This window comes from Aotus nancymaae, unplaced genomic scaffold (assembly GCF_030222135.1).
Source record: "Aotus nancymaae isolate 86718 unplaced genomic scaffold, 86718_ANA_hifiasm-v0.15.2.pri h1tg000015l_1, whole genome shotgun sequence".
NCBI lineage: Eukaryota > Metazoa > Chordata > Mammalia > Primates > Aotidae > Aotus > Aotus nancymaae.
Genome location: NW_026988427.1, coordinates 3,347,257 through 3,368,279, shown reverse-complemented (window position 1 = coordinate 3,368,279; position 21,023 = coordinate 3,347,257). Strand labels below are relative to the sequence as shown.

General features: G+C 49.8%; 1 protein-coding gene and 1 non-coding gene across 2 annotated transcripts in view; both read left to right on the top strand.

Annotated features, from left to right (window-relative positions):
• Nucleotides 1-17,861, top strand: part of STK10 (serine/threonine kinase 10) — a 149,131-nt gene extending 131,270 nt beyond the window's left edge. The window contains exons 15-19 of the mRNA XM_064376557.1: nt 925-1,049; nt 2,578-2,766; nt 3,934-4,059; nt 6,870-6,983; nt 16,491-17,861. Coding sequence (XP_064232627.1) covers nt 925-1,049; nt 2,578-2,766; nt 3,934-4,059; nt 6,870-6,983; nt 16,491-16,631 — 695 coding nt within the window. The 3' untranslated portion in view covers nt 16,632-17,861. The remainder of the gene's footprint in view (nt 1-924; nt 1,050-2,577; nt 2,767-3,933; nt 4,060-6,869; nt 6,984-16,490) is intronic.
• On the top strand, nt 8,999-9,162 carry LOC135275181 (U1 spliceosomal RNA). The gene has a single exon (XR_010342883.1). It is a non-coding gene; the product is annotated as a U1 spliceosomal RNA (small nuclear RNA).
• Nucleotides 17,862-21,023: the final 3,162 nt, after the last annotated feature.

Genomic DNA, 21,023 nt, shown 5'->3' with positions numbered 1-21,023 from the left:
AGGTGCTGTGCACAAGAGTGGATTAATCGACCTCCAGTGATAAGACGCCAGATACCATTGTCTCCATAACGCATGCATGGGAGGTGCAGGGGACAAGGAGGATTTCACCCATTTTTCAGAGGAAGAAATAATGACAAGAGGCCATTGTGTCTTCTTCATGGGGTCTCCACCTGAGCCCTTCCCATTTGCCCATCAGGAAAGCAGAGATGCAGTGTGGATTGCACTTAGAAGTGTCTCCCGCCAGGCGCGGTGGCTCACGCCTGTAATCCCAGCACTTTGGGAGGCCGAGGCGGGTGGATCACGAGGTCAAGAGATCGAGACCATCCTGGTCAACATGGTGAAACCCCGTCTCTACTAAAAAATACAAAAAATTAGCTGGGCATGGTGGCATGTGCCTGTAATCCCAGCTACTCAGGAGGCTGAGGCAGGAGAATTGCCTGAACCCAGGAGGCAGAGGTTGCGGTGGGCCGAGATCGTGCCATTGCACTCCAGCCTGGGTAACAAGAGTGAAACTCCATCTCCAAAAAAAAAAAAGTGTCTCCCAAGGACGCTCCTGTCTCCATGGTATAGCTGTGTCGATTTGGCAGAGATGGCAGCTGATGCCTAGAGAACCTCTCCATTCCTAATCCCACTGATGGAGCTGGGTTCCAGCCTACATCTGCAGTTTCTCTGGCTCCTGACTTGGAACACTTCCTGCTATACCACGCTGCTGGGAGCTATCATTCCTTAGGCTTACAGGACTTTCTAGGCCTCAGCTCAGATCAGCCGACATGGTCTAATGAGGTAGCACACGTGGCGATTCCTGAGCCCAGCAGGTTGGTTTTCGGCTCCGGCGTGAGGAGGCCGGACAGAGGGGTGGGGCAGAGGGCCTGTCGAGTCTCCGGCTGTCAGCACCTCACCAGGCGGGTGGCATGTCCTCTGCAGACCGGGAAGCGGCCCTGTGGGAGATGGAGGAGCACCAGCTGCAGGAGAGGCACCAGCTGGTGAAGCAGCAGCTCAAAGACCAGTACTTCCTCCAGCGGCACGAGCTGCTGCGCAAGCATGAGAAGGTGAGGTTGCCAGCGGCCCGGGGCTCGGCTCTGCTGCTGGGCCGACGCGGGAGAGCTGTGAAGCTGTGCGTGATGGGGCACCTCGTGGGTACCATCTGTGCCCCCAAGAGGAGCCAGGGCTGGCTGCAGTGAGGCCCCAGGAAGTTCTCCAGGGGTGTCCTGCTTCAGCTCGAGGGACCGGGAATAGGGGAAACTGCGATGGCCCAAGCAGCTCCCTCGCTGACTCTTGTTACTTGCTGTGATGTTTTTTCTTTCCTTTTCTTTCTTTTTTTTTTTTTTTTTGAGGCAGAGTCTCACTCCGTCACTCAGGCTGGAGTGCAGTGGCACAATCTTGGCTCACTGCAACCTCCATCTCCCGGGTTCAAGTGATTCTCCTGCTTCAGCCTTCCAAGTAGCTGGGATTACAGGCGCTTGCCACCACACCCGGCTAATTTTTGTAATTTTTAGTAGAGTCAGGCTTTTATCTTGTTGGCCAGGCTGGTCTCAAACTCCTGACCTCAAGTGATGATCTGCCCGGCTTGGCCTCCCAAAGTGCTGGGATTACAGGCGTCAGCCACCGCACCCACCCGGGGTGTGTCTGCCTTTGCTCTTTCTCTTTTCCCTCCTTGTCTTCCCTTTCCATTCCCTCTTTGTTTCTCTCTTTCTTGTGCATCCCCTCAGAATACTTTTAGGTCTCCACTTAAACACCACCTCTACTGGGAAGCCTTCCCTGAACTCCCCAGGTGAGAGCCCTGCTCTGTGTGGCCAAGCACCCTCTCCTGTGGGAATTGTCTGTCTCAGTTCAGCCTCCATAGTGGGACAGTGACAGACAGACCAAGGTCTGGATGCACAGCAGCTGTGGATAATTCCAGTTTCTTATCTGAGTGCAGTGATGGGAGTCAGCATAGGGCCATGGGAGTTCAGAATAAGGCTACCCAACCAGGTGAGGAAATCAGGGAAGGCTTCTTGGAGGAGGTGATGCCCATGCTGAGCTTTGAAATACAAATAGGTGTTAGGGGAAGGAAAAAAATTTAAATATATCAAGTTTTTTTTTACAATATAAATTCACATCCGCCATCACTAATGATGAACCATCCCTTTTAGTGTACGTTTTGCTTTGAGATACTAGCTAATGATGGCATGCCACCATTGATTAGATGAGAAGGCATTTAGAAGGTAAGAATCCAAAATATTAACAAGAATTTTTAAAGTGAGAAGAAAAAAAATGTTATTAGCAGTAGAAGTAAAATAACAGGCCGGGCGCGGTGGCTCAGGCCTGTAATCCAAGCACTTTGGAGGCCAAGGCGGGCGGATCACCTGAGGTAAGGAGTTCAAGATCAGCCTGACCAACATGGTGAAACCCCGTCTTCTTTAAATAATAATAATAATAAAAAGTAAAATAACAAGCCTTGCTTTGCTGAACGTTGTGGGCTGCGTTGGTCCTGGGCCCCCGAATGGAGTGTGGGGGCCTTTAGCCTCTCACGGAGTGCAGCTGACCTCAGCGCCGCACCTCCCCCGCCCCGCCCCACCCCGCGATGTTCCTCCCCAGGAGCGGGAGCAGATGCAGCGCTACAACCAGCGCATGATAGAGCAGCTGAAGGTGCGGCAGCAGCAGGAAAAGGCGCGGCTGCCCAAGATTCAGAGGAGTGAGGGCAAGACGCGCATGGCCATGTACAAGAAGAGCCTCCACATCAATGGCGCAGGCAGCGCGGCTGAGCAGCGTGAGAAGATCAAGCAGGTGGGAGCCAGTGTGCGGGTCTGCGGGTGTGCTGGGGTGCAGGCAGGGCCAGGTTTGGCGGGGCCTGGGCTTTATATGATTTGGGAGAGTATGAAACAAGATACATGCTGGGCGTGGTGGCTCACCCCTGTAATCTCAACACTTTGAGAGGCCAAGGCAGGCGGGTCGCTTGAGCCCAGGAGTTTGAGACCAGCCTGAGCAACATAGCAAAACCCCATCTCTACAAAAAATAATTTTAAAAATAATTAGCCAGGCATGCTGGCTACTTGGAAGGCTGAGGTGGGAGGATCGCTTGAGCCTGGGAGGCGGAAGTTGCAGTGAGTTGAGATCTCGCCACTGCACTCCAGCCGGGCAACAGAGCGAGACTCTGTCTCTAAATAAAAAGGCCACACATGGTGGCTCACTCCTGTAATCCCAGCACTTTGGGAGGCCGAGGGAGGCAGATCACCTCGGGTCAGGAGTTCGAGACCATCCCGGCCAACATGGTGAAGCCCCATCTCTACTAAATACAAAGATTAGCCAATGTGGTGGCGCATGCCTGTAATCCTAGCTACTTAGGAGGCTGAGACAGGAGAATTGCTTGGGAGGTTGCAGCGAGCCAAGGTCGAACCATTGCATTCCAGCCTGGGTGACAGAGCAAGACCCCATCTCAAAAAAAAAGAAAGATACACCTTGACCCTCCCACCATAAGGTCTTGCGGGGGGTTGTGTGAGTCACCAGATGTGCCCTGGAAGCTTCATCAGCCTCATGGTGAATTCACGTCTGTGTGTGGACAGAGGCGGGAGCGTGGTGCTGTGCTGCAGATTGTCCTGCGCTGTTCCCTTCCGCACTCCCATGCTTTTATCTGGGCCTCTTCCCCACATCCTGTGTTGCCGTGTGGCTCGGGCACATGGGCCCTGTGATTCCTGCCTGGCACACACACTTTCCTGGCATGTGTAACATTGCAGTGTTGCGTCCCCACCATCCTGGGAGCTCCTTGAGAGCAGGGGCTGGATCTCAGCTCAGGGTGAGGACTTAACACGGGCACTACCTGGGGTGGTGCTGGGTACCGGGGCTGGGCACAGACCAGTCCCCTGAAGGGTCTCCCTGGGCCAGGGCTGAGGTGGGCTCCCTACCCTACCAGCCAGGCCTTGGCCCCCTGAGGCACCCACCCTCTCTCTGGTGCAGTTCTCCCAGCAGGAGGAGAAGAGGCAGAAGTCGGAGCGGCTGCAGCAACAGCAGAAACACGAGAACCAGATGCGGGACATGCTGGCACAGTGTGAGAGCAACATGAGCGAGCTGCAGCAGCTGCAGGTACCGCCCTGCCTGCCCCGCCCCCAGCTGCCTTGGTTTCCCCAAGGCCATCAGCTCTCAGGGGGCCAGAAACTCCACAGCAGGGAAGGATCTTTGTCAGCCAAGCCCAGGGTGGACAAGGTGCAGTCCTGCCATGCTGCTCTCGGGCTGTGTGAGGTTGGGCAAATCACAGCGCCCTCCCAAGCCATAGCTCTCACACCTCTAAAACGGGCGTGGGGTGGGGATGCCCATTCCCGCTGTGCAGGATTGGGGCGAGGACTTGTGACTGCGGTGATGCTGGAGCTGGCAGTGGGCTGCGGCAGGGCTTCTGAGTCATCGCTATTTTGGGCAAAGGCGGTCGGGGTGTGGCCGAACCCCTTGTGGGCTGCTTTCCTATCGTAATTCCTGACCTCTTCAAGTTTCCTAGCCCCAGGAGCTGGTACTTGAAGCCCCCTTGTGGGGATGGGGCCCGACTCGAACCTCAGGAAATTGCTCGGACTGTGGGACCCATCGAGCAGTTTCTGGAGAGGCAGGGAGGCGTGGAGGAAACATTCCAGGTGTTGAGGCCTGCCCGGCAGGGTTCTGCTGATTACCACTGTGTGACTTTTGGCCAAGCCACTCACCTTCCGCATCTGTTTTCCTGTCCCTGCCTTGGGTTTCTGTGAGCACTGAGAGCCCATGTGAAGTGCCGAGCACAGCTCCCGGCAGGCCACGGGAACTCAGCGCTGCTGTGATTATTCCTTCTCACTCAGCCGAGCTCTAAACTCCCGCAAGCCTCCAGCATGCAACCCAAAATGAAAATCTCTAATTTTCCAACTCCAATAGGGTGGTGGTATCTGGATAAAGGCACTTTCCAGGCCGGGTGTGGTGGCTCACACCTGTAATCCCAGCACTTTGGGAGGCCGAGGCAGGTGGATTACCTGAGGTCAGGAGTTTGAGACCAGTCTGACCAACATGGTGAAACCCCATCTCAAAAAAGAAAAAAAAAGGCATTTTCCACTTGCTTTATAAGCTCCCCAGGACAAGACTGATACCTTGCAAGAAATCAACTGGGACTTGTCACTTCTGCCTCTGAGAGAGATTTACATTTTGTAAAGAAGATAACTTAACTCTGAGAAAGAACACTGAGGTCGGAAGAGTCTCAACCATGTCAGTGACCCTCATTCCTCGCCACAGATCTCCCTGAGGAAATTATATGTGAAACATACAAAGTATCTTAGCTCAGGCTGCCATCACAAAGCACCATGGTGCTTTAAACAACAGAAACTTCTTTCTCACAGTTCTGGACGCTGTAAGTCCAAGATCAGGGCGTCAGCGTGGCTGGGTTCTGGTGAGGGCTCCCTTCCTGGCTTGTGGACAGCTGCCTTCTTACTGTATCCTCACATGGCAGATAGTATATGAGAGCACTCAAACTAGGAAAGCTCTGTGGTGTCTCTTATGAGAGCACTAATCCAGGCTGGGCGCAGTGGCTCACACCTGTAATCCTAGCAGCAGTTTGGGATCACAAGGTCAGGAGTTCGAGACCAGCCTGGCTAACATGGTGAAACACCGTCTCTACTAAAACTACAAAAATTAGCTGGGCATGGTGGTGCATGCCTGTAATCCCAGCTACTCAGGTGGCTGAGGCAGGAGAATCACTTGAACCTGGAAGGCAGAGGTTGTGGTGAGCCGAGATCTCGCCATTGCACTCCAGCCTGGGCAAGAGAGTGAGACTCCGTTTCAAAAAAAAAAAAAAAGAGTACTAATACGTTCCTGGAGAACCCGCCCTCATGGCCTCATCTAAACTTAATTATCTCCCACAGGCCCCATCTCCAAATACCATCTCATCTGAGGTTAAAGCTTCAACCTGAATTTTAGGGGGACACAATTCGGTCTACAGCACAAATGTTTAGCACAGTATGATTTATAATAGTGAAAATTAGAAACAACCTAAGTGGCCAAAAATAGAGAAATGTTTAAGTAAATTTGATAAGTGCATACTGTGGGATATTCTATAGGCGTTAAAATAATTATGAAAAACATGACTTCCTCACAGAGCTGTTTACATTATAATGTTAAGCACGTGGCAGGGGTTGGTTTCAGAATTGCATGTACAGGGTGAGCTAAACAACATGGGACAGAGAGATGCAGGAGAGAAATCACAATGTTCATAGCGGTGCTTCTGTGTGGTGGGATTAGGGCATGCATTGTCAATAGTTTTATTGTTTTGTTAAAATGATATATGTTCTTTTTGAAACATTCAAACCATGTAAAAAGCGCAAAGAAGAACGTTGCAAAACGGCCAGGCTCAGTGGCTCATACCTGTAACCCCAGCACTGTGGGAGGCCTAGGAAGGTGGATCACTTGAGGTCAGGAGTTAGAAAGCAGCTTGACCAAGAGATGGTGAAACCCCATCGCTACTAAAAATACAAAAATTAGCCAGGTGTGGTGGCGGGCACCTGTAATCCCCGCTACTCGGTAGGCTGAGGCAGGAGAATCGCTTAAGCCCAGGAGGTGGAGGTTCCAGTGAGCCAAGATCATGCCACTGCACTCCAGCCTGGGCGACAGAGTGAGATCCAGTCTCAAAAAAAAAAAAAAAAGTTGCGAATCTACCACACACCCCCACCATAGAGTTAATAAGAACTATTAACATATTCTAGACTATTCCTCCAGGCACCTCTTGGTGCATGTAACATACATATAGAGTTTGAATAAATGGGGTTTATAATCAAGAAGAAGTAATAAATGAACGACGCTGGTGCCCTTGTGGCCACAGTGTGAGGTGTGTCTCGGTCTTTAGGGCCTGTGTCTTTTTCTGATTTCTCACCTGTTCTGCCTGGAATTTGTTCCAGAATGAAAAGTGCCACCTCCTGGTAGAGCATGAAACCCAGAAGCTGAAGGCCCTGGATGAGAGCCATAACCAGAACCTGAAGGAATGGCGGGACAAGCTTCGGCCGCGCAAGAAGGTAACCGTGTCCCGGCTGGTGGGCTCAGTCTCGGACCCTGCTCCGTGCCGTGCACAGGCCTTATTTTGGTGGGCTCTTGCTTTGTGGCACCATGAAATGGATCTCCAGCCTGAGAGAGAGGGGAACTTTCTAACCCTTTGTGGATGAATGCCCTGCAGCTTCCACCCATGGAAGGGCATCTTCTTGCTTGGCTCCCTCTCACGGACCAAAGGACTCCTGCCATGTAGTGTCCACAGAGGATGCTGCAGTGGGTCGAACCAGCCATGCTGCCAGGCCAAAGCCCAGCCTATGGGGATTTTCTCTTAGAGGAGGTTATTCTGAGAAGTCAGAACCCAGCACCAGATAGACTACTTGCCAGTTTAGTTTTCTGTTGCTGTGTGATGAACTGCCACATACTTAGCAGCTTCAACCAACATCCGTTTACTCTCTCCTAGGGATGGAGGTCAAGAGTCTGGGTGGGCTTGCCTGGGTTCTCTGCTCAGGGACTCACCAGACTGTAGTCAAAGTTGTCAGCATGGCTGGGCTCTTAGCTGAAGTTTCTGGGGAAGAATCACTTCCAAACCCATTCAGCTTTCCACAGAATCCAGTTCCTTGTGGCTGTAGGTCTGAGGTCCCTGTTTCCTTGCTGGCCTCAGACAGGGGTTAATTTCTTTTCTAGAGGCCACTGGCATTCCTTGTCATGTGGCCTCCTCCACCTGCAAATAGCAAATGTGCGTTCAGAGCTTCTGGTGCTTTGAATGTCTCTGATGTCCCCTTCTGTCACCAGCCGGAGAAAACTCTTTTAAAAGGCTCATGTGATTAAATCAGGCTCATGGGATAGTTTCCCTGCTTGCAGGAATGATATTACATTCAGAGGTTCCACCCACACTCAGATGAGTGGGGAGTTACACGAGAGTGAGTCACAGGGGTCATTTTTGAATAGTGCCTGCCATACTTTCACCTTCAAAACCCACGCCCTCACTCAGTCCTGCATCTTTCTTTACTGCCCTGTCACTCTCTCTCCTCCTTTGCAAAGCATTTTGAGCAGCCCATTACCCTGTCGCAATTTCTTCCTCAGCCCACTGAGAAATTTCTTTCACAGCCCACTGCAGCCGCTCCTGGCAAGGTCAACAACAGCATCCTGGTGGCCGACTCCCACGGTTACGACTTGCTGGACTTGACCTCCTGGTGGCAGTCAATGCTGTCAGTCACTCTCTTCCTCGCCTGTCTTGTCCTCCTAGGCCTTTCTGCTGGGTTTCTTCTCTGTCACTGACCCCTCTGCAATGTCCCTCCTGACTCATCTATTGATTTCTTTATTTTATTTATTTTATTTTTTATTTAGAGACAGAGTTTCACTCTGTTGCCTGAGGCTGGAGTGCAGTGGCGCGATCTTGGCTCACTGCAACCTCCACCTCCTAGGTTCAAATGATTTTCCTGCCTCAGCCTCCTGAGCAGCTGGGATTGCAGGCACATGCCACTATGCCCGGCTAGTTTTTCTATTTCTAGTAGAAATGGGGTTTCACCATGTTGGCCAGGCCGGTCTTGAACTCCTGACGTCAAGTGATCTGCCCGCCTTGGCCTCTCAAAGTGCTGGGATTATAGGCGCGGGATCTCAGCTCTCTGCAACCTCTGCCTCCCTGGTTCAAGTGATTCTCCTGCCTCAGCTTCCTAAGTAGCTGGGACTACAGGTGTGCACCACTGTGCCTGGTGGATATAATTTTTTTTTCTGAGACAGAGTTTTGCTCTGTTGCCCAGGCTAGAGTGCAGTGGCTTAATCTCAGCTCACTGCAACCTCCGCTTCCCGGATTCAAGCAGTTCTTTCGCGTCAGTCTCCCGAGTAACTGGGACTATAGGCACCTGCCACCATGCCCGGCTAATTTTTGTAATTTTAATAGAGACGAGGTTTCACTATATGGGTCAGGATGGTCTCAAACTCCTGACCTCGGGTGATCCACCTGCTTAGGCCTCCAAAGTGCTGGGATTACAGGTGTGAGCCACTATACCCAGCGAATATAATTTTTTAAAAATATTGTATAATAGTCACCTGGCAGGGGAGATACCATGATCACGAAGGTGGTTTTCCCAGGGCGAGCCTTATCCATTGCACTCCGGATGTGCTGACCCCTGCGATTTCCCCAAATGTGGGAAACTCCACTGCATAATTTGTGGTAACGGGGGACTGCGTTCGCGCTTTCCCGTTAAAAAAAAGAAAAGAAAAGAAAAGAAAAATATTGCATAATGAAATGTGCCAACTTTTGGAAGATCTGCATAACTCAGTAAACCAATATTTTCCAAGTGACCAGTGCATGATGTTACAAGATCATGGCTGGGGCAAAGTGACATCCGAAGTGCAAGATAGACCATCGGATTTTTTTTTTTTTTTTTTTTTTTTGAGATAGAGTAGCGCTATCTCGGCTCACTGCAACCTCCACCTCCCAGGTTCAAGCGATTCTCCTGCCTCAGCCTTATGAGTAGCTGGGATTGCAAGCGCTGGCTACCATTCCCAAAGTTCTGAGATTACAGGAGTGAGCTCAGGCGTTTGAGACCAGCCTGGGCCACTTGGTGAAATCTCATCTCTACAAAAGTACAAAATACAAAAATTAGCCAGGCATAGTGGCACATACCTGTGGTCGCAGATACTCTGGAGCCTGAAATGGGAGGATCACATGAGGCCAGGAAGTCAAGGCTACAGTGAGCCATGATTGCATGATTGCACTCTAGCCTGGGAAACAGATTGAGACCCTGTCAAAAAGAAAATTGAGAAGCTGTCAAGTTCAGGCTAGTGGACACAGGTTTCCAAAGTTCTAATTTTTGCTTGAATGCTCAAATTTTGTGATTAGCAATAAATATCCTTAGTTGTTTTCCTTGAAATGATCAGCACAATTTGTTTGTTTTCAAGAAAGTGTTTGCTAAATACTCACATTTGTCATTTTTTTTTTTAATGGGATCTTGCTATGTTGCCTTGGGCTCAAGCAGTTCTCCTGTCTCAGCCTCCCAAGTAGCTGGAACTGTAGATGCATGCCCCTGGTTTTCAGTTACTTTTTTTTTTTTTTTTTTTTTGAGACGGAGTTTCGCTCTTGTTACCCAGGCTGGAGTGCAATGGCGCAATCTCGGCTCACCGCAACCTCCGCCTCCTGGGTTCAGGCAATTCTTCTGCCTCAGCCTCCTGAGTAGCTGGGATTACAGGCACGCGCCACCATGCCCAGCTAATTTTTTGTATATTTAGTAGAGACGGGGTTTCACCATGTTGACCAGGATGGTCTCGATCTCTTGACCTCGTGATCCACCTGCCTCGGCTTCAGTTACTTTTTTTTAAGAAAAATGATATTCTAGGCTGGGTGCACTGCTCATGCCTGTAATCCCAGCACTTTGGGAGGCCGAGGCGGGTGGATCACCTGAGGTCAGGAGTTCAAGACCAGCCTGGCCAACATGGTGAAACCCTGTCTCTATAAAAAAAAAAAAAGAATGATATTCTGTAAAATAAGTGGCTAGTTCAGCTCACAACTTAAGACAATTGCAAAGAACAAAATTTCTAGACAGCCATCATGCTTTGATGGGCAGCAGACATGCCTTATGCATAGTTTCCATTTCCTTACACAGGACATTAAAGGGCCGTGAACTTGAAGGTCAGGATTTAATAAAATGAACCATTTGTGTTGCACCATCAAGGTGATCTTAAGTGCAATTGGCTTTATTGTTTTAATTGAAAAACTTTCTAAAATATTGTGAGTGGGCCTGGCTTGGAGGCTTATGCCCGTAATCCCAGCACTTTGGGAAGCTGAGGTGGGTGGATCACCTGAGGGCAGGAGTTGGAGACCAGCCCGGCCAATATGGCAAAACGGTCTCTACTAAAAATACAAAAATTAGCCAGGCATGGTGGCAGGTGCCTGTAATCCCAGCTATTCAGGAGGCTGAGGCAGAAGAATTGCTTGAACCTGGGGCGGTGGGGGACAGAGGTTACAGTGAGCCAGATCATGCCACTTCACTCCAGCCTGGGTGAAAGAGTGAAACTCCATCTCAAAAAAATAAATAAATAAAGATAAAAATAAATAAATACTGAGAGTGCACAGTGGTGAAGAATACCCAGTTTGGCGCCATTGCCTTAATCCTCCAGAAGCTCCAGAAGTTTTACCCATCATTGCTTTTGTACCATTAGCATGAATATCAAAACAGTGAAAAGACAAACTGTGTATATTAATAGGAAACTAGAACGTGCTGCCCCTCCCCCACCCCGAGAAAGGGTTTTGGGCCCCTAGGGGTTCATGAACCACACTTTGAGAACCACTCTTCTTGCCTTATCTCCTGTGAGTCTCATCCCCCACTTGTGCTCTGAACAGATTTCAGTACCCAAATAGATCTCCATACCATATGCACTTCCCTCGTTCCCTGCTGGGCTTTTGCCCAGCCTCTTCCCCTTGCCAGGAATTCTCTACCCAGCAGCCTTGCTTGGCCAACTTCTGTTTGTCTTCATTATTCAGGCCTCCCCCACAGAGGCTGTATGGTGTCTCTTCTGGGCTCCAGCAACTCCCTGTCCCTGCCCCTGGCATGGTGCTTATCACGTGGGATTGCATTGTCATCGTTAGCTTGATCATTCATTCATTTGTGTATTAATGCAACACATATTTCTTGAGCACCTGCTAAGTGCCCTACACTGTTTCAGGCACTAGAGACACTACACTGAACAAAAGGGACAAGTCCGTGCTCTCAGGAAGGACTGCCCTTCTAGTGAGAGCCCAAGAAGCAGGGAGGGAAGCGACATGCAGGGTCACAAAGCGGGGCTGCTTCAGACAGTGTGGCAGGAAGAAGATGTCTAAGAAGATGACATCTGAGCAAAGATCTGAAGGACCTGAGGGAGGGAGCTGTGCAGCTCTGGGGGGTCTCAAGGGGACATTCCCAGCACAGGGAAGAGCAACTGCAAAGGCCCGGATGCCTTGCTTATGAAACAAGGAGGCCCCTGCAGCCAGAGAGAGTGGCAGTTGGGAGGTGATAGGAGGTAAAGTCAGGGTAGTGGAGCTACTGGAGGGTTCTGAGCAGGACAGGGTAGTCTGACTCATGGTTTTTGTTTTTGTTTGAGACTGAGTCTCATTCTATCACCCAGGCTGGAGTGCAATGGCACAATCTTGGCTCACTGCAACCTCCGCCTCCCAGGTTCAAGCGATTCTCCTGCCTCAGCCTCCCAAGTACCTGAGATGACAAGCATTTGCCACCACACCCAGCTAATTTTTGTATTTTTAGTAGAGATGGGGTTTCACCATATTGGGCAGGCTGGTCTCAAACTCCTGACCTCGTGATCTGCCAGCCTCAGCCTCCCAAAGTGCTGGGATTACAGGCGTGAGCCACCATGCCCAACACTGACTCATGTTTTGAAAAGGATCCTGCTGGCTGCCATCAGGGGTCAAGAGTGGAAGCAGAGAGACCAGTAAGGAAACTATCGTGATAACCTTGGTGAGAAATGATGGCAGGTTGGACTAGGATAGTATCAGAGGTGGAGGGAATTTGTCCATTTCCTCTCTAGCTGGCACTCTGGATGTTCTTGCTGGTCACCAGCTTTGGGATCTCGGGCAAGCCATCTATCTTCCCCACTCTGGGCCTGTATTAGTCTTTATTTATTTTAAGGAATTGGCTCACACAGTTGTAGAGGCTGAGTCTGAAGTCTGCAGGATAGGTCAGCAGGCTGGAGACCCAGTGGTTGTTGCTGTCTAGAGGCAGAATTCCTTCTTTCTTCTTTTCTCTCAAGGCCTTCAACTGATTGAAGAGGCCCACCCTCATGATGAAGGGTAATACTCAGAGTTTACCTATTTAAATGCTAATCACACCTAGAAAATACCTTTATAGTGACATCTAGTCTGGCGTTTGACCAAACAGGTGGATACCATGGCCTTGCCAAGTTGACACATAAATTTAACCCGGCACAGTGGTACATATCTGTAATCCCAGCTACATGGGAGGCTGAGGCAGGAGAATCGCTTGAACTCGGGAGGCGGAGGTTGCAGTGAGCCAAGATCGCATCTCTGCACTCCAGCCTAGGCGACAAAGCAAGACTCTGCCTCAAAAACAAACAAACACGGGGCCTCAGTGTGGTTGTTTGTACGGTGAAGCTATGAAGACTGCAATGTTATGCCAAAAGTTGCCAGCACAGAGTACAGCCAAGGACATACTCATTCCCTTCCATTCCCCTAAACTCTCTGAGGAGACAGCTGCCCAAATTACCCTTAATCTCACGCCCCTGGGTCCTGAAGTCCTGAGGTTTGTGAGGTTTGCTCTGCCATCTTACATCAGTTCTGCTTACTGGAACTGTGGTCTGAACAGCAGGCGGCTGCCCATCTCAGCTGTGTAATGGCCTTGGAAGTCCTTGAATTGACGCCTCCCTCCCCGCGCTAATGGAGCTTTCTGGCTGGAAGCTGGCCAGGGTCCCAGACTTCCTGTTAACAGGCCCACGCTCATCAGTTTCTGTAACCATGGTCTGCTGGGACTTTCAATACTTGATACTCAAATCAGTAATATTCCTGCTGATATAGGTTGGTTCTGCAATCCGGAAAGAAACGTTCACCTGGTTCTCTTACCTGGGGGATCTATACCTGTGGCACGTCCTGAGAGTTTGAAAATGAATGATCACATTGCCTCTAGCTGTTGCCTTATGTCTCATTGCTTCAAAGAGGGGCCTGGGCTCAGGGGAGGTACCGCAAGTGTGCAGTTGGGAAGCTGGCATTGGACTTTGCCTGTGGGGGCTGCCTCTTTGCAGAATTCTTTATAGAATTCTTCTGTCATTAGCTGCTTGGGTTTCTGCTGGAACAATGACCCAGAGGTGATGATTTTCATTTGAGAATAAATGGTATTTTACATTCTTGCATTATGGTCAGTAGCCTGTGAACCCCCTGCCTTGTATGGAGGCAGGGGAGATGATTGTATATTGTGGAGTATTTTTAGAAAAATTCAGACGTATCTCAAGTAAATACAAAATATCTGGCAGAGTGAATAAAGTGTTGCTTGGGTCAGTATTAATACAGAATGTGGCCTCAAACAAGTCAAATCTTCCCTCCTGAATCCTGGCTTTTCGGGCTGTAAAATGCAGACAATACTTACTTCCTTAAAGTAGGTGTTAGCAATCTACTGCCAGTGGCCCAATCTGGCCCGCCACCTATATTTGTAAATAAAGTTTTATTGGAACACAGCCATGCTCGTTCATTTACAGATTGTCTATGGCTGATTTCGTGCTATGGTGGCAGTTGAGTAGTCACGACAGAGACCGAATATGTCCTGCAAAGCCAAAAATGTTTACTTTCTGTCACATAACAGAAAAAAGATCACTGACTCTGGCCTTAGAAGGTTGTATTGAGAAATATATGTGGTGGGTAGACAGAACAGTGCTTAAACAGCACAGGCTTCGGAGTCACACAGGTGGGATAAAGTCCTAACTAGTGAGACCTTGGGCAAGTTACTAAACCACTCTGCTAAAAAAGCAGAGGCTATTATTATATTGTTGGTACTCCTAGAGCTGAGGTCCCAAACTGATAGCCTATGTGCTGGAATTGGCTTACCGACATGGTATGTTTGGCCAACATAGTGACGTACCTTTTATTTTATTTTTTGAGACAGAGTCTTGCTCTGTCACCCAGGCTGGAGTGCAGTGGCACGATCTCAGCTCACTCCAACCTCTCCCTCCCCTCGAGTGATTTTCCTGCATCAGCCTCTTGAGTAGCTGAAATTACAGGCACACACCACCAGGCCTGGCTAATTTTTGTATTTTTGGTGGAGATGGGGTTTCACCATGTTGGCCAGGCTGGTCTTGAACTCCTAACCTCAGGTGTTCCGCCTGCCTTGTACTCCCAAAGTGTTGGGATTACAGGCGTGAGCCACCACGCCCGGCTTGTACATTTTTTTAAAGATGTCCACATTTAAGTATATAAGGAGATTTTACATGAAAACCTTGATTTCCAGTTTCTTTCGAAAATCCTGGGCTAAGTGTGGTGGCTCACACCTATAATCACAGCACTTTGGGAGGCCAAGGTGAGTGAATTGCTTGAGGTCATGAGTTCAAGACCAGTCTGCCAACATGATAAAACCTTGTCTCTATTAAAAATACAAAAAAATTAGCTGGGTGTGGTGGCGTGCATCTGTAATCCCAGCTACTCCGGAGGCTTAGGCAGGGGAATTGCTTGAACCAGGGAGGCAGAGGTTGCAGTGAGCTGAAATTGCACCACTACACTCCAGCCTGGGAGACAGAGCAAGACTCCACCTCAAAAAAAAAAAAAAAAATCCTGGAGCTCTGGCAACATTGTCTCACCGTCAAGCCCATGTTCTTTGCACTGCACTTGGCTTCCATTCTTAATTGAATGCTTATTATTGAAGAGCCTTTTAAAACTCTCAGCCGGCCGCAGTGGCTCACGCCTGTAATCCCAGCACTTTGGGAGGCCGAGGCGGGTGGATCACGAGGTCAAAAGATCAAGATCATCCTGGTCAACATAGTGAAACCCCGTCTCTACTAAAAATACAAAAAATTAGCTGGGCATGGTGGCGCGTGCCTGTAATCCCAGCTACTCAGGAGGCTGAGGCAGGAAAACTGCCTGAACCCAGGAGGCAGCCATTGCGGTGAGCCGAGATCGCACCATTGCACTCCAGCCTGGGTAACAAGAGCGAAACTCCGTCTCAAAAAAAAAAAAAAAAAAAAACACTCTTTCAGGGCCGGCTGCAGTGGCTCACGCCTGTAATCCCAGCACTTTGGGAGGCTGAGGTGGGCGGATCACCTAGGTCAGGAGTTTGAGACCAGCCTGACCAACATGGTGAAACCCCATCTCTACTTAAAGTGGAAAAATTAGGCAGGCGTGGTGGCAGGTGCCTGTAATCCCCGCTACTGGAGAGGCTGAGGCAGGAGAATCGCTTGAACCTGGGAGGGTGAAGTTGCAGTGAGCCGAGATACTGCCACTGCACTCCAGCCTGGGCCACAGATCTAGACTCTGTCTCGAAAAGAAAGGAAAAATCTTTCTAGTAGGATCCAACTTGTCCAGATAAGCTTGCTTGTGCCCAAGGGAACTTCCCACAGTGCTTTTCTGAAGAGTTTGTACAGTACAGAAGCCCTTGGTCCCACCACGGTCTTCAAAATCAGAACCTCTGGGGTGGGCAAAAGCATGTGTATTTTGAAAAAAAACCTCTGACATCTCTGCTTCCTTGCGCTAAATCTCTCTCCGTCTCTCTCCATCTTCTCCCTTGGGTTTTTCTCCAGTCATTTGTCTGTTTTCCTGCCTGGGGATTTGCATCTGCTTTTTTCTTCCCTGCCCCATCTAGATTGGCATTTCCGCCAACTGTACCCTTCGGTCCACAGGGAGCTTCTGAGTAGCAGTGGCAGGAGGTGTGCTTACCTCCTGGGAGAGGAGCTCTAGGGTAGGAAAGATGGAAGACCTAGTTTCCCAAGCACTGAGGCCTGGGAGGGAACTTTCCAGGGAAGACCATGTCAGTGGGGGTCCTGTGAGTGGGAGATCCATGTGTGACCTGCAGATCTGACCCAGCACCACCCTCCTCTCTCTTCCCTAGGCTCTGGAAGAGGATCTGAACCAGAAGAAGCGGGAGCAGGAGATGTTCTTCAAGCTAAGCGAGGAGGCAGAGTGCCCAAACCCCATCACCCCAAGCAAGGCCACCAAGTTCTTCCCCTACAGTTCTGCAGATGCTTCTTAACAACCGCCCAGGGCTGTGGCTGGCAGCTTGGGGGGCCCCAGGGCCTTCTCCTTCATTCTCTGTGAACAAGTAACTCAGGACCTCTTTTCCCTCTTGCATCTGTGCCAGCTCAAATCCAGCCCTTCGCCCTGTGCCACCCCAGCTGTGCCCGGCAGACCTGCCCCGGCGTTCCTGACTTCTCGCTGGCCTGTGGAGGGCGAGGTGTTACTATGTGTTGCCTGACCCTAATGTATGTTCTCCTTGAGCCCCAGATCCCTTCAAGCTGGAAGGGATGGGGCTTTTGGTGGGGTCAGGGTCCAGGAGGAATGGGTGTTCTGTCGCCTCAAGTCTTTTCTGTTTGCCAAAATACCAGTTTTGCTCTCTCTGGGCACAAAGCACTGCTGATGAAAACCCCATGGGCTCATCTGGCTGTGATTCTTGGTGGTTTTTCAGTCATTCCCAGAAGAGTCATGGAATCATTGAGCCATTTCTGTTCCCAGTGGAGCCCGGCCTGCAGCTGGCTGCTCAGGAGATGGCCTCATTCATCCTATTCTCCCAGTTTGCTTTCCACTTAAGGCCATGTCTGTGGGAGATGGGGAACGGGGAAAGAGGGAGGCTGAAACGTTTATTCTGCTTCTTGGGTGTTTCATGCCATCTCGCGTCCCTCTTGCACACGCGTGTGAATGCACGCACACACACAGGACTTGTTCTGCTTGCCTGGCCTCTTCTGCCCAGGTGGATTGGAACACATTTGCTGCCTGAGCCTGTGCCACTGAGCGTGTTAGGTGGAGCAGTTGGTGTGGCGTGTGTGGGGTGTTGGCACCAGAGGCACAGAGAAGCACAGGCTGTACTGCCAGGCTGCAACTCATCTGGCCCCACACAGCCTCCTGTGTTCAGGGACTAATTCCTCAGCACACAAGGCTTCCACAACCCTGTCTGCTCCAGAGCACTCTTGCTCACCTGTCTGCAGGTGAAACAGGAGGGCTGTTTCCTCTGCCCCATCCCTGCCCCACCATGTTCAGGACTCCCACCTTGCATTTCAGACCTGGGCTGGCAGTCTCTTGGACTTATCTTCAGGAAGAAAAAGCATCAGGGGGAAACGGAATGCCCCCTGCCCCGGGATCCTGGCAGAAGCGCAGGTTCTGTACCTCAGATGGATCCCTGGGCCTTCGCTTCTCAGTTGGCTTCCCCCAGATTCTGATCCCACGGCTGCAGTGTATATAACTCAATAAAAGCAAATGTTCAAACCAGTATGCGGGTTTATTTACAAAGAAAACGTTTTTTCACCCTGATTTCTTTTTTTTTTTTTTTTTGAGACGGAGTTTCGCTCTTGTTACCCAAGCTGGAGTGCAATGGCGCGATCTCGGCTCACCACAACCTCCGCCTCCTGGGTTCAGGCAATTCTCCTGCCTCAGCCTCCTGAGTAGCTGGGATTACAGGCACGCGCCACCATGCCCAGCTAATTTTTTGTATTTTTAGTAGAGACGGGGTTTCACCATGTAGACCATGATGGTCTCGATCTCTTGACCTCGTGATCCACCCGCCTCGGCCTCCCAAAGTGCTGGGATTACAGGCGTGAGCCACCACGCCCGGCCTCACCCTGATTTCTAATTGTTTCATTGAAATAGCTATAAAAGGTATGGCTTCTCCAGGAAGATATCTGCTTTTAAAAAACACAAACAAAAACAAAAAAAACTGGTAAGGATTTGAGTGAGAGGACTTTTTCCGCCTTCACTCCTACAGGTTTATGATTCTTTTTTTTTAGGCTGGTCATGGTGGCTCACCTGAGATCAGGAGTTCGAGACCAGCCTGGCCAACATGGCAAAACCTCATCTCCACTAAAAATACAAAAATTAGCCAGGCATGGTGGTGCATGCCTGTTATTCCAGCTACTTGGGAGGCTGAGGCAGGAGAATCACTTGAACCCGGGAAGCGGAGGTTGCAGTGAGCCAAGATCACGCCACTTTACTCCAGCCTGGGCAACAGAGCAAGAAAGGGTCTCTCATATGTTGCCCAAGCTGGTCTCAAACTCCTGGTTCAAGTGAATCCCCCCACTTAACCTTCAAGAGTAGCTGAAACAACAGGCACATGCCACTGCACCCAGCTAGGTTAAGGTTCTATATACTCTTTTTTTTTTTTTTTTTTTTAATTGAGTCGGGGTCTCACTATGTTACCCAGGCTGGAGTGCAGTGACTATTCACAGGCGCGATCCTACTACCGATCAGCACGGGAGTTTTGACCTGCTCCGTTTCTGACCTTGGCCGGTTCACCCCTCCTTAGGCAGCCTCGTGGTCCCCCGCTCCGAGGAGGTCACCATACTGATGCCGAACTTAGTGCGGACACCTGATTGGCATAGCGCACTACAGCCCAGAACTCCTGGGCTCAAGCGATCCTCCCACCTCAGTCTCCCGAGTAGCTGTGACTACAGGCACATGCCACTGTGCCCAGTACTCTGTCTTTCTAAAGCAATTTCCTGGAAATTCTCTCAACATTGGTTATAACTGGATGCTTGGGAAGGGAGGGGCAGCCCTTCAACAGGAAAAGGGGACTGCCCAAATCTTAGGAAAGATCCTCTTGGAGCTAGGAAAGCCAATGGTTCTCAGGTTAGTGAGCGTTTAGCTTGCCTGCTGCAGAATTTGACCCAGATGGGACGTTTTTCAGGTCTCTCACAAAGGAGACAAGTGAAACAATCGTCTCCTTTTATTCTCTTTGATGCACAGGTGCTGGGGAAACATGAACTAGCTGCAGTGTAACTGCAGAACACAGACCCAGTTCTACCAGGCCAGGTCAGCATTGGGAACCGTCAGACAGGGCTGCTTTGGGCTTTGCTTATGGTATTTTCGTTTGTAGTCTGGCGTGTGAGAAAGTATTAGGTGAAATGCCAGCTTCATGGTTCAGGTGAGTCTCATTATTCCCCTTGTGGTTCGTCCTTAAAACCTTTTTTTTTTTTTTTTTTTTTTGAGACTGAGTTTTGGCCGGGTGCAGTGGCTCACGCCTGTAATCCTAGCACTTTGGGAGGCCGAGGTGGGTGGATCACCTGAGGTCAGGAGTTCAAGACCAGCCTGGCCATCATGGTGAAACCCCATCTTTATAAAAAAAATAATAATAATAAATAAATAAATACATAAGAGACTGAGTCTCCCAGGTTCAAGCAATTCTGCTGCCTCAGCATCCTGAGTAGTTGGGACTACAGGTGCGCGCCACCACGCGCAGCTAGTTTTTGTATTTTTGGTAGAGACGGGGTTTCACCATGTTGACCAGGATGGTCTCGATCTCTTGACCTCGTGATCCGCCTGCCTCGGCCTCCCAAAGTGCTGGGATTACAGGCATGAACCACCGCGCCCGGCCTCCTTCACATCCTCTTTGCCCTTAAAGGGTTGCTGCATCCTTGCTTAGTGCTGCCTGAACCCTCAGAGCTTCCCTGTGCTATTTTGGGTGGGGACTGGCAGGGTCTCCTAGCCTTACAAGGGAGCCACCACGCAACGCCCATCTGAGAGGCCCAGGCAGTACTCCTTGTGCTCTGTGCTAGTGTTTATTGTATAAGGGACAGACAGAGCTGATTTTTCTTTTTTTCCTCTGTCTGGTTTTAGCAGAGTCAATGTAACTAACATATTTTCTCTTTATGAAACATAGAAGTTATTTTTATGTAGTTTCCAGCCTTTATACAAAATTTTTGTAAAAGATTTTCTAGAAAGTTAACTACAAGAATACAAGAATGTAAATATGCTTCTAATAAAATAACAAGGTTATCTGCCATTCAGGTTGTTCTTTTGGATGGGGCTGAAAAGCAGGGCACACTTATCCATATTCACCCGGCAAGAGAGCGCTTATCTTCCAACTACACAGGTGCCTCCCAGGTCATGGAGCAGCTTAGACTTCGGGTTTCTGTTTGGAAAATTACGCTTGGCTGAGTGAGAGAGTGTGTCGGGGGCCATGTTCTCTACAGGCATTTAATATCATTCGCATTTAACAACAAGCATTCGCTGGCACCCAGAAGTTTTCACCTGTTAGTGTACTGAATCTTTTCGACAATCGGGAAGACATCACCATTCCTATTTTATGTATTTATTTATTTATTTATTTATTTTTTGTAGAGACAGGGTCTCTCTGTCGCCTAGGGTAGAGTGCAGTGGTATGATCATGGTTCACTGTAACTTCAAACTCTTGGTCTCAGCCGATCCTCCCGCCTTAGCTTCCTGAGTAGGTAGGATTAAAGGCATGAGCCACGGTGCCTGGCTAACTTTTTTTGTGGAGATGGGTGACAGGGCAGGGAGGATCACTATGTTGCCCAGGCTGGTCTCATTCCTGGCCTCAAGCAATCCTCCTGCTTCAGCCTCCCAAACAGCTGGAATTACAGGGGTGAGCCACCACACCAAGCTCATTCTCATTTTATAGATGAGGAAATGGGCACTA